The 16,799-nt window shown below is 63.7% G+C and overlaps 1 protein-coding gene across 2 annotated transcripts in view; it reads right to left on the bottom strand.

Moving 5' to 3' along the window:
* Positions 1-16,553, bottom strand: part of INPP5A (inositol polyphosphate-5-phosphatase A) — a 166,431-nt gene extending 149,878 nt beyond the window's left edge. Inside the window, exon 1 of one of the 2 annotated variants that reach the window (XM_032882052.1) lies at positions 16,347-16,553. In XM_032882052.1, coding sequence (XP_032737943.1) covers positions 16,347-16,421 — 75 coding nt within the window. In that variant the 5' untranslated portion in view covers positions 16,422-16,553. The remainder of the gene's footprint in view (positions 1-16,346) is intronic. The other variant, XM_032882053.1, reaches the window with a different exon arrangement.
* Between the last annotated feature and the right edge of the window lie 246 nt (positions 16,554-16,799).

Here is a 16,799-nt window from a genome sequence, read left to right on the forward strand (position 1 = left end):
GACCCGTGTCACCCTTGTCCTACTGCTGTGAGTTCCCTGGGCTCCAGTTCCAGCCCACGTGCATGTTGGAGCCCTGGACACCAGGGCAGCAGGAGGCTGTCCGGGCACCCTTGCTGGCAGGGGCAGGGGCGGTGGAGAGGGGCCGTCAGAAGCCACCAGGCAGGTCCTTGGCCCAGGAACAGCAGCGAGGGCCCGTGAGGTGTGGACGCACACAGCCACCCCATCCCTGGGTCCACCAAGCCTGACTTCTGGCCCTTCCCAGGGGCCTCCTGGGGTTTGTTTGTTTTTTAAGATTTATTTATGTATTTACTGGGGGGGCGGAGGGAGACAATACACAAGAGCCAGGGGAGGGCAGAGGGAGAGAATCTGAAGCAGTCTTCTGGCTGAGCCCAGAGTCCGACGCGGGGCTCAATCTCATCACCCTGAGCTCATGACCCGAGCCGAAATCAAGAGTCAGACGCTTAACTGACTGTGCCACCCAGACGCCCAAGAGCCACCTCTTTTTAAAAACCTCGTTTTCTGCTTCAACCAGCAAGAACGTTCCATCTACCTAGAGTGATGAGGCTGACAAGTAAGATACGGCTGTAATCTCGCCGTCACCGTCCACACCCAACGGGAACATCCCCGAGGGCGGGGCTCACCCAGGACCTGGTTCGGTAAGGACCATGTCACCCCCTGGAATGAGCCTTCATCCCTGAGGCCAAACTGGCAGGTCTTGAAGAACATTTCTTCCCAACCCCACTTCTGAAGACGTTCTAAGCACTTGCCGCTTCTTCCTGTCAGCCACAAGTGGTCACTGAGAAGGAAGCGCACCGGGGCCGGTGAGCACGTCCCTCTTGCACTCAGAGCGATGGGCCGGCGCCCAGAGACGTCGGAGTGCTCACAGGGGCGTCTGGCTGGAGGCTCGTTCGTGCCTGCTCTGCATTTATTCAAGCGAGAGAGTCAACTGATCTGCAAGGACCCCTCTCCTGGGACCTGGTGTGTGGCCCGTGGGGAAAGGTGGTCCCAATCTTGGTCGACTTGAGACAGGACCGTAAATCAGGGCCAGCACCTGGGTCCCCAGCACAGGTGACTCAGAAGGCCTGAGGTCTGCCTCAGAAATGCTGTCTCTGCTCCGGGAACAGCAGGAGGATGGCCTGGTGTCAGCCAGAAACAGACCCGGTAGAAGGCAGAGAACCAGATTCTACCACCAGCAAAGTGAACCTCAGGAAACGCTCCTGTGGGATTTAGCGCTAAACGTAGCCAACACTGAAAACAGGAAACAGAAAATCAATGAACCAAAAAGATAATCCTTTGAAAAACGTCGACAGAACTGGCGAAGCTTTAGCTCGACTGACAAACACGAATCAAAGCGACCGCTCCTGCCAACGCGACGGACGCGGGAAGACCCAGAGGCAGAGGGTGAGCGGCGGCGGGTAACCTGCGCGGGAAGACGTTCCTGGAAGACTCGCGCCCGAGGCAGAGAAAGCCCCGCCGGAGCGGCGAGGACGAGCTAAACTGAACGAGCGCCAGACCTGTCCGGAAACCTGCGGTCGTCGCCGGGAGAGACCGCCGCGGCCCCGAGCGGACAGAGGGCGCCGTCGGCCGGACCGGGCGCGGCGTCGGGCGGCACGGAGACGCGTGGGATTGTCCCCACCCGAACTGTGGCGGGCGCCTTCGCGGAGAAGGACACGCTCACCCCCGCACCCGCGAGGCCGTGGGAGACACCGCGAGAGCCAACGGCGAGGACGCCTCTCCCCGATCTCCGAGCCGCGGCAAAGCTCCCGGTGTCGACCCGGGGCGGTCCCGGCGCAGGGGGCGCGGACAGGCCGAGGGAACAGAACCGAGAGGCACCTGCACCTGACGGTCAGGGGCTCTTCAACAAGGCTGCGGAGATGGCCCGGGGGCAGGAAAGTCTTTCCGGCAAACGGTGCCGGGACAAGTACGTGTCCACGGGCCAAAGAGCAGAGGAGGGCCCCGACCGCACAGGGCACCCACAAGTCGAAACAGACGAAAGACCCACGCACGCGAGCGGACGCGACAAGCCTGGGAGGAGAGACGGCGCGGGTCCGTGACCGTGTGTCGGCCGCGCTCGCCGGGTACAGCACCCGGAGCACGAGACCAGACGGACACAGACTCCATCGGAGCTGGGGACGTCCGTGCTTCAAAGAGCGCCGGCAGGAACGTGAGAATGCAACACGGGACAGGAGAAGACACCTGCAGGCTACACACCTGGGAAGAACGTAGGACCCAGAACAGAAAACTCGACAATTTAAAAAAATCTTTCAGCCAGCCTTGGTGTGAATGCAGGTCGTGCAAGTCAGACCTCAGCGGCCCGGCGAGCGCGAGGACAGACTCGCGCTGTCGGCCGTCAGGCCACACAAATGGAAACCACTGGCTGCCCACCGGGAAGTCAGAACCAAGAAGATGGACTGCAGCATTTTTAGACGCAGAGAAGGCGGGGCCCTCGTGCATGGCCGGTGGGGACACGAAATGGCGCAGCCGCCCCGGAGACGGTGTGGCGGCTCCTGGGAAAGTTAAACTCACAGTTACCGTATGACCCAGCAATTACTCCCAGGTGTGCGCCCGAGGGAATTCAAAGCGTACATTCACACAACCTACACGCGAGTGTTCCAGCGGCACCGCCAATAATGGCCAAGTGTCCATCAACGGACAAGGGGACAAAGCACAGGCCAGCCCCGCAACGGGACAGCATCCAGTCCTCAGAAGGGTGGAGCTCTGACACGCGCCGCCATGCAGACGAGCCTTGAAGCCGGACCAAAAACAACACGTACGGTCTGACTCCATTTCTAGAAAACCCGCAGAACAGGCAGATTCACAGACACAGAAGATGGGCGGCCGCCAGGATTCAGGGGACTGCGGCTGGGCGCCTGGTCTCCGGCAGGGATGAAAACGTTCCAGGACTGCGTGGCCCGCGTGCACCTGCACACACGAGCGACACAAAGAGCGAGTCTCAGGGTACGTGACTTCTGTCTCCCTCATCCAGTAACCGACGCCACGACCCAGGGAGCCGGTGCACAGCTCCAGACGCGAGCACCCCAGCAACGCACGGCTGCGGTCAGCGGCGCCTAGGCCGCTGGAAGTCTGGCCCTGAGGGAAGACACAGGGGGAGCCGCCGGCCCACCACCCGCCCCCCGGGGACGAAGGCCGAGACACACTGTGCGCGTGGCCAAGCGACCCTTCCCCTGGGGCCACAGCGTGTCTCCAGACAGCTGGCAGCACCTTGTCCGCTGGCCACCAGGAACCCACAGACGGCGGGTCCCTGCTCAGGGAGCCCCAACAGAAGCAAGAGGACTTGCCTCCCAGGGACCCTCCCTGCTCACGGTCACACCAACTCAGACAAGAGGTGAGAAAAACCTACGTGACCCTCCACAAAAAGTACTAGTGACTGTCCTCAGACGCCTGCACACAGGGTCCCTCGTTCCAACTACACTGCTTACAGGGATGCTGTGAGCCCAGGGCCACCCACCGCCAGCGCTTGGCTGGGGAGCGGTGAGCTGCCAGGAGTGACCCGCGGCCCCACGCCCACGTGGCTCCATGCACACTCGCGTGCCACCCAACCGGAAGCAGAGACCCCTTCCATCACTGAGTGCCCACGCCTTGTCCGAGGCTGCCCAGGCCTGGCTCTGGCCCGTCTCGGGAGCAGTGGGGTGCTGACCATGAGCGTGCTGGGGGGAGCACCGACACGTTTTGTAACGTCAGCACAGCGGAGGAGGTCGGCCTATGTGTGACAAGGTGGGGCCAGCACAGGCCTATGTGTGACAAGGTGGGGCCAGCGCAGGCCTATGTGTGACAAGGTGGGGCCAGCGCAGGCTCCGTCTGCCCCAGGCCCTGCCCCCACGCACACGCACCCAGGCCTGACAGCCCCACAGGCACTGGTGACACAGACCCCCAGTCAGGCCCCCCCAACCTGGGAACTGGAGTTTCTCCATGGAAGGCAGCACAGCACTGGAGCCCTGTGTATGCCCAGCAGGAAAGGGCACGTCCACTCTTACAAAACGGTAAAACTCTGTCCCCGTGCGTACTGGCGATTCCTAATGCAGCCGTCACCAAAGAGCACCGAAACCAGTCCCTGCTCTGTCCGCGCCGCTGGCATGGAAAGCCATTCCAAATGGCACGTAGGATACGGACCACGCGTGGCAGGAAGCTTTCTGGGTCACGCCACGTGACTTTTTCCTTACAGAAAACTAAAGCTACCCAGGTTATCAAGGCTCACAGACATCTATTTTCTCCCAGAATCTAGGCTACGTCCCTGAGTCCCTGGTAGAATTTTCTGACCCTGAAAACAGATGTGGGAAGCTCCCTCGTCAGTGCCTCTCCGCCTGCCGTCCCCGGCTCCTCGGGAGGCACTGGCCACAACCCCCGTCCTTGAGGGGCTCACCTCCAAGGGCACGGACTGCCCCCACTGCATTTCCCTGGGCTATCCGGAGCTCCTGGCCCTTCCAGCCTGGCCCTGAGCACCCCCTTCCTCCCCTTCCGGACTGACTCACTTATCAGTAGTGCAAACGCGGACTGAGCACAGGGAGCTCCAGTGGGCCCCGCGACCATACCTCTTCAAGGCTGGACCCGGGGGATGACCGTGGGGCCAAGGCACCTGCCCTCTGGGTCTTCCTGCCAGGCCACAGAGGGAGGGTCATCAGCCACAGTCCCCCGTGCACTGAAGGAACAGGGCTCAAGCACATTCAGACACAGGCCACCTCCCAGCCCACAGTGCCTGGTTTCTGCTACTCACTGGCCACACCAGACCATGGTGACCACACCGCCCACGCCAGCCCCACGGCTTCCCCAACAGGCCTGGCTCCCCATTTCCTGCCTCTGCTCCCGCCATGCACAGGCCCCAGAGGCCACCTCTCCCTTACTTCTCCATCTGGCTCCCATGCCCAAAGAGCTCAGGTCCGGGCCCTGGCCGCCTGCCCAGGAGGAGGTCTGTGGTCTCTGGGCCTCTCTGGGACTCCTAAGCCACCCTTGAGTCCATCTCCTTCCACAACAGGTGGTCGGGGCAGCTGGGGGCCCCAAGGGTGAGCTGTGAGCCAGGCTGCCCCAGTGTAAGGCTCCTCTGCCCCGAAGGTGGGCTGTGCGTCATCCCAGTAAGATGTGAGCGGGAACCCCTGCCTCAGGGCAGGGGAGGCCCTGACCCAGTGCAGAGGGGGCCTCGGACAACGAACCCCAGCTCCTGCCTGCTGGCTCCCCACATCCCAGCACACCTGTCCTAAAATGCTCCTCCCCGCCCAGGCGCCTTCCCAGGCCCCCTCTAGCCTCCTCCGCCGGAGGACCCTTGCCTCTCTGTCCATGCTCACCCGCGGCCCACAGCTTCTGGGCTTTATCCTCCGGTCCTCTGTGCCTCAGATGTGAGCGGGTAAGATGGGCATGGGAGACAGGGGCAGGAAAGGCGGCACGCAAGGGGCTGAGGGACGGCCCCCAGGTGCCCTCGAGACGCCCTGGCCTGCAGCCACTATGCCCCGCCAATGCGAGAGCTGCCCCCAGAGGCATGCAGGGGGAGAGCGCTGCTGGGAGCACTGGTGTGGGCAGAGCTGGGGCGCCCCGGGGGCTCCCTGCCAAGGCTCCAGCCCCTGGACAAGGGCCCAGCCCTGAGGACACCCTTACTAAGCCCAGGGCCGCCGGAACCATGCTATGAACAGCCCCTAAAAATGAGCTCCAGGCCCTCACAGCAACACACCTGCAAGCACGGCCAAGGCTGAACCCGGACATCAGAGCAGAACCACCCAGAGCCCAGGAGCCGACCTCCTGTCCACAAACTATTCGCTGGCAGGACCAAGCCTGGGCCGCGGCAGGGAGGACACGGCCCCGGGCCTTCAAAAATGTAGGCAAGACCCCACCTGGCCCCGGTGGCCGTCTCGGACAGGCCCTGAATCGGCCACTGGGGCGCTGCTCTGGTCTCCATGGCCGGTCAGCCCTGCCGCTCACCCACACCCAGCGCGCGGCACCGATGAGCACCGCCCCCCCCAAAGCAGCCCAGCCACCTGCCTCCCACCTGCACGGTGTGCGCGGCGCGAGCTGCCCGAGACAGTGCAGAGGGAGGCGACGGGTTACAGCAAAAACAGGAAGTTGCAAAAGATCTGAAAAACCGTAAGTGATGAAGGAGAAAAAAGCAAGACACGCGTCCCCACAAATTTGTTTGTCTTTCTTAACAGAATGACTCCAGCGGAGTGTAAGTCCCCCATCACCCCGAATTTCAGTTCAGCGAGGGGCACGGTCTGCACGCAGGCGCTGGGCGGCCGCTGGCTGAGCTGGACAGAGGACGTGCTCGCCGACGCACCCCAATTAAGCCCGGGGCCCAGAACTGGTACGGGACCCTGAAAGCGCGTGGAGGGCACCCAAAGGCTAACTGGGACAGGTGGCTCTGTCCTTTCAGCCCCTGGTGGCCGCCTCTCGGTGCCACGGCTCCCACAGGCTCTGCACAAACATGTCTCGCCGGAGTTCCAGAAGCACTGACCTGCAACCCAGACCTCGGCCCCGTCCCCGCAGGCTCACCCAGTGTGTCAGAGCTGTCCCCAGCCCCGCTGTGCCCTCCTCTTCTGGAGCCGGCAGGAGCCCACCGACGGGCACAAGAGCCCACGTGCTCAGAGCTGGGGTCAGGCTGCTGCTTCCTGTCGCCTCTGCTCCATGGACCCCTGGCAGGATCCCTGGACTGAGGAGGAATGTGGCTAAAGAAAGCCCCTCATCTGGAAGGACCCAGTGCAGCCCCCTCCCAGGAGGGCCGCGGGCCTGAGCACAGGACGGGCCTCACGCGAAGCTGGCCAGGCCCTGCCACGGGCAGGCTTTCTGGGGCAACTTCGGGAACGCAGCCACCCAGTCCCCGAAGCTGTCCACTGGAGAGCGTCCTGCTGAGCAGCTGGGTGTGCCATGGGGTAAAGGACATCCCCGCCTCAGAGCTGCAGAAGACCCCGACACCCCGACACCTCGGAGAGAAAGGGCAACAGGGCAGGGACTACGTCTGAGGGGCTGTCACGCCCCAAGGCTGGGAGAAGGGAATTCACCCGCCAGAAGCACTGTCCCCCACGGGGGCCGGTGTCCTCTGCATCCAGGGCAGCGGGAGGGGAGTCCGCAGAGGCCACCACCACTTCCTCTTCCAGACTGACCCCTGACCCCGGGACTCAGCACCAGCCCCACACGAATGCTCCGCCCACCACCCGCACCTGGCTGTGGGCAGAGAGGCTGAGTCCCGGGAGCCAAGGGTGGCTTGGGAGGCCCCAGCGCAGCTGTCCAGGCTCCTCACCCACCGACCACACTCGAGGGCACGACACCAGCCCACGGACCGTCCACCCTCTGGGGAGGTCCCGGCATCCCATGTGCCTGACCCGGGGAGGGCAAAGTGCAGCCACAGCCCCGGGGGGCCCCGTCCGCCGGCAGCCCACGGCCGCCCGGATACCCTCCCGGGCGGACACCAGCTGCGGTGCCACGGTTGCGGTGCTGCAGCAATGGACCACCGGTGGTCACCTGTCCTTTAAAGGCAGAGGCCAGAAAATGCGCGTGGCGAGCACAGAAGACTCCACCACATCCCCGCAGCAGAAGGCGTCCCGTGGTCCCGGGACGTGCATGGGGCCACGGCTTCGGAGCAGGGAGGCAGGGCCGGCGGAGACTAAGTGCTCCCTGGCCACTCGACCAGCGGTGCAGACAAGGGTTCACAGCGGCTCAAACCGGAAACGACGCCGCATCCATCCACCAGTGGGGGGACAGCCGTGGGGCACACGCCTTGCGGCACTGCGCTCAGCCCTGAGAGGGGACGGAAGTGCCCACACGTGAACAGCAGCGCGGGCGGAAAACCGAGGCCAGGCACGAGGACCGCCACGAGATCCCGCCAGACGAGATCTGCTGGAGGGAAAATTCTGGAGACGGGAGGCAGAGCCGTGGCACCGAGGGCCACGAGGGACGTGCCCAGAGAGGAGCGTAGGGTGAGCCAAGCCACTGCTGATGCCTCCCAAAGTCCCTGAGCCACACACATGCGCAGCGTGAACCGTGTGACATGCAGACGGTCCCTCGGCAGAAGGGCAGGAGAAGAGCACAGCTGCGCCCCCGCCCTGATCAAGACCCCCCTCCCGAGCCGGCGGAACGTTCTGATGCGGCCGGGGAGCCGGCAGGCCCGCAGCCCTTGCGATCCCTCCAGCCACCCGGCAGAACCCCACAGCCCACCCTGCAGCGGCTGCGGCCCGGGAGGCCGGCCCACTGCGACACGATGGGGTGGGATGACAGCCACACGAGCGTGAAAACACTGCGTGACAGGAGGGGAAGGAGGGACAGTGCGGCACCGAGCTGGTCACAGTGCGCTGGGAGCCCCAGGGCCTGCTCAGAGCAGCAGCCTCCACAGAAGCACAACTGGGAAAGCTCATCCTGTCGGGGCATCGGGGCACCAAGCTGCCACACGGGCTTGGTGGGGACAGGGAGGACAGGAAGGCCAGTAGGGATGATGAAGGGGCAGCCAGCACGCGTGCTGGACCCCCAGAACAGCGGAGGCAGCGGGCACGCCACAGGCAAGAGCAGGAGGCTCCTCTGGGATGACACGGGGCAGCACAACCCAGCCATCCCGTCAGCCAGACACAGGAGCCCATGCTCAGGGGACAGCAGACGGACCAACCCGGCAGCCTGGGCACAAGTAAGGAAGCCTGCACTGGGCAGGAGGGGACAGAGACCTCGAAGGAAGGGGCCTGGGCCCAGCTGACAGCACCCACACCTCACCCGGCTGGGCTCCCTCCCCTACCTGCCACAGCCCCCATGCCGGGTGGCATTCCCGCCTTCCTGATGTGCCAGTGGCAGAGGGGAAGCCAACACGCCCTCAGCCACACGGGACGCACGACCCACTCCAGCCCCACACTCCCTGTCACCACATACCCCTGCGGACCCCAACACATGGCCTCGCGACAGCACTGAGGGCAGGATCCCTGCCACCGAGCCCCAGGCTGGCCAAGCCTCCCGTTGTAAACCTCCGGTTCCCAGAATAACAGCGAGTCTCTCAGGGACCCTGAGACATGGGCAGAAAAGGATGGTGCCTGAGCCCAGGCCGGCGAGCCCTGGACCAGAGCCAAGGCCAGACTCCGCCCCGGAGAAGAGAGGCCGTGGCCTCCAGGATGCGGCCCCAGGCCAGCTCCCATGCTCACGGCCCAGAACAAGGGCAGGGCAGGACGGAAGGCCTGGCGCCGCGCTCAGGGTGCAGAGGACACAGACTCTTGACGGGCTCCAAGGCTCCGGGGCAGCTCACTCACGGAGGGGACTCGGAGAAAGTCCCCAACACCACCACGTTCTGCTTAGAGGAGGGAGCACAGCCCCAGCCTCCCTGTCCCCACCAGCCCCCAACCCCAAAGAAGGGCCTCGGCCCCCGTCAGAGTGAAGGGGGGAGAAGGCAAGGGCCCTGAGCTCACAACAACCCACCCGAGGGTCCGGATTTAAGTGACGGCTGGGGATGAGGCTGAATTAGTCACCAAAGAGAAAACCCAAACCCGGGCCAGCATCCTCCTCGAGCCTGTGTGTCACTGGCGTCCTTACCTGTGAGCCCAGAAAAGCCCCTTCTGTGTGTGGGCACCGAGACCAGCCACCAGGCAGAGCCCTCGTCATCCCTGACCCGCTTCCATCGTCCCCACCCCGAGCCGCCGTCCAGGACCCAGGCCAGCTCCCACAGGGCCCCAGGTCGCTCACACGCGCTGTTGTAGCACGTGGACAGCACGCCTCCCCAGACAGGGCCGCCCTAGCCCTGCCAGTCCTGCGACAGAGGTGTCAGCCATCCTGCACACGGCCGGTCCCAGTGGGCATTCTGCCCCAGTGCCTTTTCTACATCCCAAAACAGACCTGGAAAACTCAAAGTGAATGTCGTGGACAACAGTGCAGGCACCCTCTCCAGTGCCGTCGTCAGAGGCCACGCAGAGGCAGGGACAGGGAGGACAGCGTGCAAGAGGGCAGAGTCCCAAGGTGCTCTCCCCAAACACAGGCCTGCGCACGAAGCCCGGCCTTCCCGGGCCCACACACAGGCTACCCCAAACCCTCCCACCCTGGGTTTATGGGACTTGTCATACGGTCACATCTCTGGACTAACATTTTCATCCCCTGAAAAAGCCAACAGCTGTCACCCTGGTCCACTTTCAGTGTAACTGGACAAGCTGCTGCTTATCCTCTCCTCGTTAACGGTCAGAAACCCCGGCGGTCTCCTCATCGGTGTCTCCGTCAGTGTGCGCACGGCCGTCTGAGCTCTCCCACGTGCCCAAGCTCACGCCTGGAGTGGACCAGCTCAGCACCTGCCCCTGCTTCCGAAGAGCCCAGTACCTGGACACTTCTCAGGCTCCAACACCCAGAAACACCATCTGCTCCCCTGAAAGGGTGGCTCTGGGGAGGGGCCCGTGGCTCCACAGGGAGAATGCGGGGCTGCAGAGCAGAGACTGCCCCCGAGAAGGAAGCGTGCCACGGGGCAGCCCTCCTGGGCCTGGCCAGGCAGAAACTGGCCTCAAGCCTACAGGCCAGCTACTACCCCCAGCATCGAGGCGGGACAGTCTCCGATGCCCTAATTAACGAAGCGGCAACAGGAGTCAGAAGTCACAGTCTGTGTTCACCGTGGGAACGTTCTCTCTGCCACCTCTCTTCCCCAGCCCCGACGGCCCCGCTCCGTAAGCTCACTCATGTTGGGGGGGCCTGGGGAAACACGGGGAAAACAGGGCTGCGTCCCCAGAAGCGACGACAGACGGGTGACCAAGACACCACCCAGACCCTCCAAAGCCCTTCTGACCAGCTGCCTGGCCCCATGCCCACCCCACCAACTGGACTGCATGCTAGACACAGCCCACCTCCTGACAGGGGACCCTCCTGCCCACTCCCCACTCCGCTGCCCGCAGGAGCAGACACACACGCCCGCCGTCCCTTAGCAAGATGCCCGCACTCCGCCTGCTCACCACCCTTCCGGGTCCAACAGGAGGCTCCAGAAGGGCAATCCGCGGGGAGGCAGGCCTGGTCCAATTTCTGTAACTTCCAAACTGGACCCAGCGCATCGCGGGATCACACCTCCGCACAGGTCTCTCCCTAAAACCCACGTACCACCAGTGACGGACCCAGGGCGGTGCTGGACCCCACTCCTGCTCTCTCGCTCCCAGAAGGGCACACTGGGGACACTGTGTGCGATATGGGCTCAGGACTCAAGTGTAGGGCCTCTCCCAGGGATGTCCCACCAGAGGGCAACTTCTCGCGGCCATCCAGGCCGGGAGGCACACAGGTGTCTATCAGCATAAACACCAGCGAGCCTTCCGGCCGCGCTCCCTGCGCTGGACTCGAAGCACGCAGAACACTGGACACTAACTGGAAGACGTGCCACGCCGTGCGGTGGACAGCAGCCCTCAGCAGCCTGACAGACACCGGAAACGCCGAGGACGCCGGTGAGTGCAGAGGACACCGCGTCACCGCGAGCTCAGAGGCTGCTGGACCCAGCCGGGGACCCCATGTCGGCAAGAGGGACAGGACGCAGGCATAGCCTGCACACAGGTCGTCGGCGTGTCCAAGACCGTCCAAGGCAGGCACGACACACTGTTTGTCCAGGGTGAGCAGAGGTGTCCGGGTGCCGATGCCGTTTCCTGAGCAGGCAGCAGCACCCAAGCCACGCCGGCTCTGGACCCCCGCCCCACTTGTGGGAACGGGGGGACCCGCGGCTACAAAGAGGCCCGTGCTCTGGCAAACAGACCAGATTTCTACAGGGAAAGTCCACTGACGTCTCAGGTCGCAGGCAATAAAAAAAAAAAAAAAAAAAAAGAAAGAAAAAATTACCAAGCCCCTGCCTTCTTGGGCTGTCCCTGTGGGACACGGGGGCTGAGGGAGCCTAAGGAGGCCGGCTGGGATGCCTGACCCGGCCCCCACCCCTGCGCCTCACACACCAGAGCCTGCTTCGGGGCCGTGAGACCGCGCCGACACCACGACTTCGGAAACCTGACAGCCGCAAGCTCATTGATGAGAACTCCCCACCGTGTCCCTGCGCCAGTGGCGAGCACGGGGCTTCCCCAGGAGCTGATCCCACCACGCTACAGGCTGAGCCCCGCGCCTGCAGGGTCTCCCTCCTGCCTCCTGCGACCCGCATGGACACGGTCCTTCAAGGCCTGAGTCCAGACAAGTGCCACAGAAGTGAGTGTGGCTGCAAAAAGGCAGCCAGGGCCAGGAGGTGGGGGGGAGGGGGACAGCCCAAAGCAGGGGTGCCCACACAGCCCAGGAAAAAGCCTCTGAAGAAGGATGTCAAGGCCAGGAGGACGGGAAGCAACGAGAACCTTGGAACACGGCTAAGGGAAGGTGAAACGGTATGGACGCTGGGCCGCGATGGGCAGTTCCTCCAAAGGTTAAAACATGGAGTCACCAAAAACCAAGCAGCTCCCCTCCTGGGCACATGCCTGGGAGAAACGAAAACGCGCGCACCAAGCTCAGGGCAGCGCTCTCTGTGACGGGCAGGACGTGGGAACGGCTCCATGTCCAGCAGCAGACAGCGGGTCAGCCAACCGTGGTGAGTCCTCAGGGGGCAGTGCTCAGGCAGACGACAGAAAGCAGCGCTGACACCCGCTCCGTCGTACACTCTGAAAACTTCATGCCCAGCAAGCGGAGCCAGACACAAAGGGCCACATACGGGATAGTGACGTGAGACGCCCCAAATAAGGAAATCCCCGGAGGCCAGAGGAGCCCCCTGACTTCAAGGCAGGGGGGCTGCAGAGGCACCTTTCTGGTTCAAGCACAAAACAGGCTCTGGAATGGACTGGTGACAGCGGCACGGTGTGCAGACATGCCAAAAACCACTAATTCGGAGCCACCGCTTCGCGGGGTGACGTGTAGGACCCGGAATGGTGTCTCAGCCTGCGTGAGCAGAGACCGTGCTGTCAGCGGCCACCCAGAGCCAGGGAGACGGCCGGGGACAGACAGCAGCCCTCCAGCTCAAGGCCCCATGGACTCCACCAGCGCGCGTGACCATGTGCTGGACCAGGAGTGGGGAGGAGACGGCAAAAGGCAGAAGCAGCGACGGCCCCACAGGCGGCACGACCTGGGGGGAAGTGGGTAGGATGGGAGCAAGGGCAAAGAGAGCCAAACTGATGGTACAGGACAGAGGGGGGCACCATGGGGCCCGGGAGAGGGTCCCCCAGACACCTCCTGTGGGAAAGGCCCCGGAGGGTGTGGCCAGCTCACCGGCTCCCCGGGACTCATGGCACAACTGTGAGGCCCTGGGGAGACCAGCGAAAAGGGGAAACCAGCTCAGAACTGACACAACTCCGACTAAGTGCGGACAAAGGCCCCGCTGGCAGACCCCCCAGGGCAAGCCGAGAGCTAGGAACCCTGCCGCTCCACTAAGTGCCTTTCCCAGGAAACAGCTTTGCCACCTCAGGTCGGGGCGGGGACGGGGGGGTGGGGAGGGTGTACCCAGCTCTCAAACCTCAGCAGCAAGAATTCACCTTCTGGGTTCATTTCTAGCAATAACATTAAGAGCAAAGAGCCAGAAACCTCCCTTGTCAAAAATCCAGCCATCTCAACCCAAACAATGAGGTGCGCAGCCCTGGCCGCCCCTTTCCAGGAGAAGGGGTGGTGACAACGGGGGTCTAACCCAGGGTTGCAGAAGAGCCACGGGGCTCTCGAGACGCGACCTGGCAGTTGCTGCAAACCTGGAGAAGCCACCCCTCGGCGTCCCCACCAGGGAGATGCTCGTGTACATTCAGGAAGGGCCACCAGCGAGGACCAAGGGCCTCAGAGTCAAGCCCAGGAGGTCCGGCCTGGAGTCCACCAGATCCCAGCCATGCTCACAGTAACACAACACAACAGTCTCCTCTTCCCAGCCTCCGTGTCCTGAGTGACCGGTGGAACTTCCCAGAGCACGACGTGTGATGACATCATCGTTCTGACCACTAAAGTGATGAACTCGGTTTCTGCTTCTCTCGGGATCTACTTAACGACGTGGTGTAAACACTGGCGTTCATAACCCCATAACCTGGAGCTCTTTGGGGGTTCCCCACCACTGTCCATCCTCCAAGGGTGAGAACCACTGTGGGGCGGCTGTTCTCAGCCCCTCCCGGGTAACATCACAAGGGCAGGGCAACCAGAGGGCCCTTGGGAAGGACCACACGCCATCCACGCATGGGGGGGGGGGGGGACATGAGCCAGGGGCAATGATGAGAAAAGAGCCTGAGAGGGTCACCTGCTGATGGGGCAAGGCTGCCCGAGTTCAGAAGCACAGACGTGTGTGGCCTTCACGGCGCACCGTGCCTGTGTCTCCCTCATATGTCCCTCCCCACGACGACGAAGCCAGGCAAGAAAGCACCCCTTCCCAGGCCCAGCCACCTTCTGCTGGAGGCATGTCGTGTGCAGAGTCACTAGGCAGATCTTCTGAAACCTGCTCTACACCAAGGAATCAACACCCCTGCGCTCGAGACTGCTCTCCCCGGCCAGACCCCCTGCCAAACGCAGCAGCACCCCGCTCCCAGCCACACTGGGCGCCCCAGAGCGTGGGGGAGCCTGGCTAGCGCCCACCTGCTGCTCCCTGTGCCACAGAGGGAGGACGCCTGCCACCCCCAAGACTGAGCTCGGCAGCCGAGAAACCTACGGGTTCCAGGCAGGTCCTCGTCCGTGGGCCCGCACATCGAACGGCATCCTGCAGAATCACCCTGTGTGCTGTTTACCAAAACGAATGCCCCTGCCAGATGCAAACGTGATGCGAAACTCCATACAGCCTTCAAGAAAAATGAAAATTCAGAGAGAACGTGTTGACAAACAAAAGTAAATTAAGTGATCGGTGTTAACGCCGGCAGAGACAAGTGTGCGTGTGCGGCTGAAACGCAACGAACACGCTGGAACTCGGAGTCACAGATTACTGGAAGGAATGTTTGCCCAGCAAAATTCTTCTCCTTTTGAGACTCCAATGCCCCACCATGCTTAATTTTCCTGACACTCCTGAGGCTTTGAAGCCTCAGCTAAGGGATCTGAATCATCTGAGCAAAACCACGCCACGGCGGCGTGTTACTGGAAAGCCGAGAATAGACGGCTAAATATACAGGCACGCGCCCGGCCCGGACCCTTCTGCAGAAGACGATCAAACGAGGAGCTGCGTGACGCTGTCCCAGGGGAGCAGGGAGCACAGCTCGCCTCCAGCGGGGAAGCAGATAGACGGACGCCTGGAAGTTCAAATAAGAAAAACGCGAAAACAGCACCGACTCCGGGTCAAGGAAAGCAAGCCGAGCCCGCCCACGACCTGAGAGCTTACTGAAACACTTCACCCGTGCCTGCGCCGGCAAAGGAAGGCTCGGCAGGACGCCAGACCTTCTCCCGGAATCCAAGTCATGCCTGTCTCACTGGACCGGCCCACGCCCACTGCTCACCTAGCGCGGCCGCCACAGGCTCCATCTGTGCCATCGCCCTTTCTTCCTAAACAAGCATGCCACTTGGAGCCACCGCCTGCTGTATTTGGGTTGGCAACGCGAGCGCCAACAGCGGGTGGCACCACGGCTCCGGCAGCGAACTAGGTCAGCCTGGACCTGCCTCGAGAGCTCCAGAAGCCCCAGTCCCCAGCTCCCGCAGCTCCCCGCGGCCCCCAGCAGCCCCCCTGGGAGCCTGGGCAGGAGCCCCCAGAGGTAAAGGCCCTGGACAGTCACATCCCTTCTTTGGCCTTGGAAAACTCGCCGGCATCTTTCTCTTCCATAAACAAGAAACAGAGCGTTCTCCAGGGCTTGCCACAGCTGCCCTGGTTGGAGAACTAGACAGATACTAAGTTACGAGGTAAAACCGGGGTAAAACCGGGGCACCAAGCCCGGAGCCAGCCTGGGTGAGCCACACACAGCCGGCCAACGCAGCCCAGCGCAGAGGACTAGCCCACCGGCCAGGGGCGGGGTCAGGAAGCCAGAACTCAGGGGTCAGGGTTCTGGGCTCAACAGTCCAGGACAAGAGATGGGGCCAGGGTCGTGGTTTGGGGCCAGTGCACAAAGGTCCTCAGATCAGGATTTGGGGACCTTGGACAGGGATTAGAATCCAAGTTTTGGGCCCTGGGTTCCCGCGGGGTTCTGAGGTCAGGGTTCAGCCTATGCAGTCTGGAGGCCAGGGATGGGGGACCTGGATTCCAAGGTTCGGGGCAGGGCTCAGGGCTCAGGGCACTGGGGGTTCAGGGTCTCAGGATTTGGGGGTACCAGGATCTGAAGGGCCCAGATTCAGCGTCCAGGTCCTGGGGTCTGAGACTCAGGGTTTCAGTCGAGAACTGGGACTCGGGGGCTCCGGGATGGGGACCGGGACCTGGGGGCCAGGTTCCGGGGGCTCGCGGATCAGAGCTGGGGCCCAGGTCCGGATCGCGGGGGCCCGGGGGCCCCAGGGCTCGGGGTCGGCGCGGGGTCGAGGTCCGGCCGCCGGGCACTTACGTCGTCGAAGAGGGAGCCCACGTTGGCCGTGACCAAAAGCACCGCGGTGCCCGGGGCGGCCGCCTTCCCCGCCATCGTGGCCTGGGCCGGCGGCGGCCGCTCGCGCGGGGCCGGCCGGTTGGGGTCTCCGCGGGCCGCGGCGTCAGCTGCGCCGGGGGGCGGCCCCGGGGCGCATCGCGGGCTCGGCGGGTCGGGCCGGGCCTGGCCGGGGTCCGGCCGCGCGCGCGCTCGCTCGCTCGCTCGCTCGCCCTCGCTGCTCCGCGGCCCCGCGCCCGTCGCTCTCCGCCCGCGCCTCACCGCGGCCCGCGCGCAGCCATTAAGATCGCCGCCGCCGAAGTTCCCGCAGCCGCTGCCGCCGCCGCCGCCGAGGCCAGTCCCGCCCGGAGCCGGGGGGCGGGGCGTGCGCGGGGCGGGGCGTGCGCGGGGCGGGGCGTGCGCGGGGCGGGGCGTGCG

Source organism: Lontra canadensis, unplaced genomic scaffold (assembly GCF_010015895.1).
Source record: "Lontra canadensis isolate GAN:19392208 unplaced genomic scaffold, GSC_riverotter_1.0 scaffold79, whole genome shotgun sequence".
NCBI lineage: Eukaryota > Metazoa > Chordata > Mammalia > Carnivora > Mustelidae > Lontra > Lontra canadensis.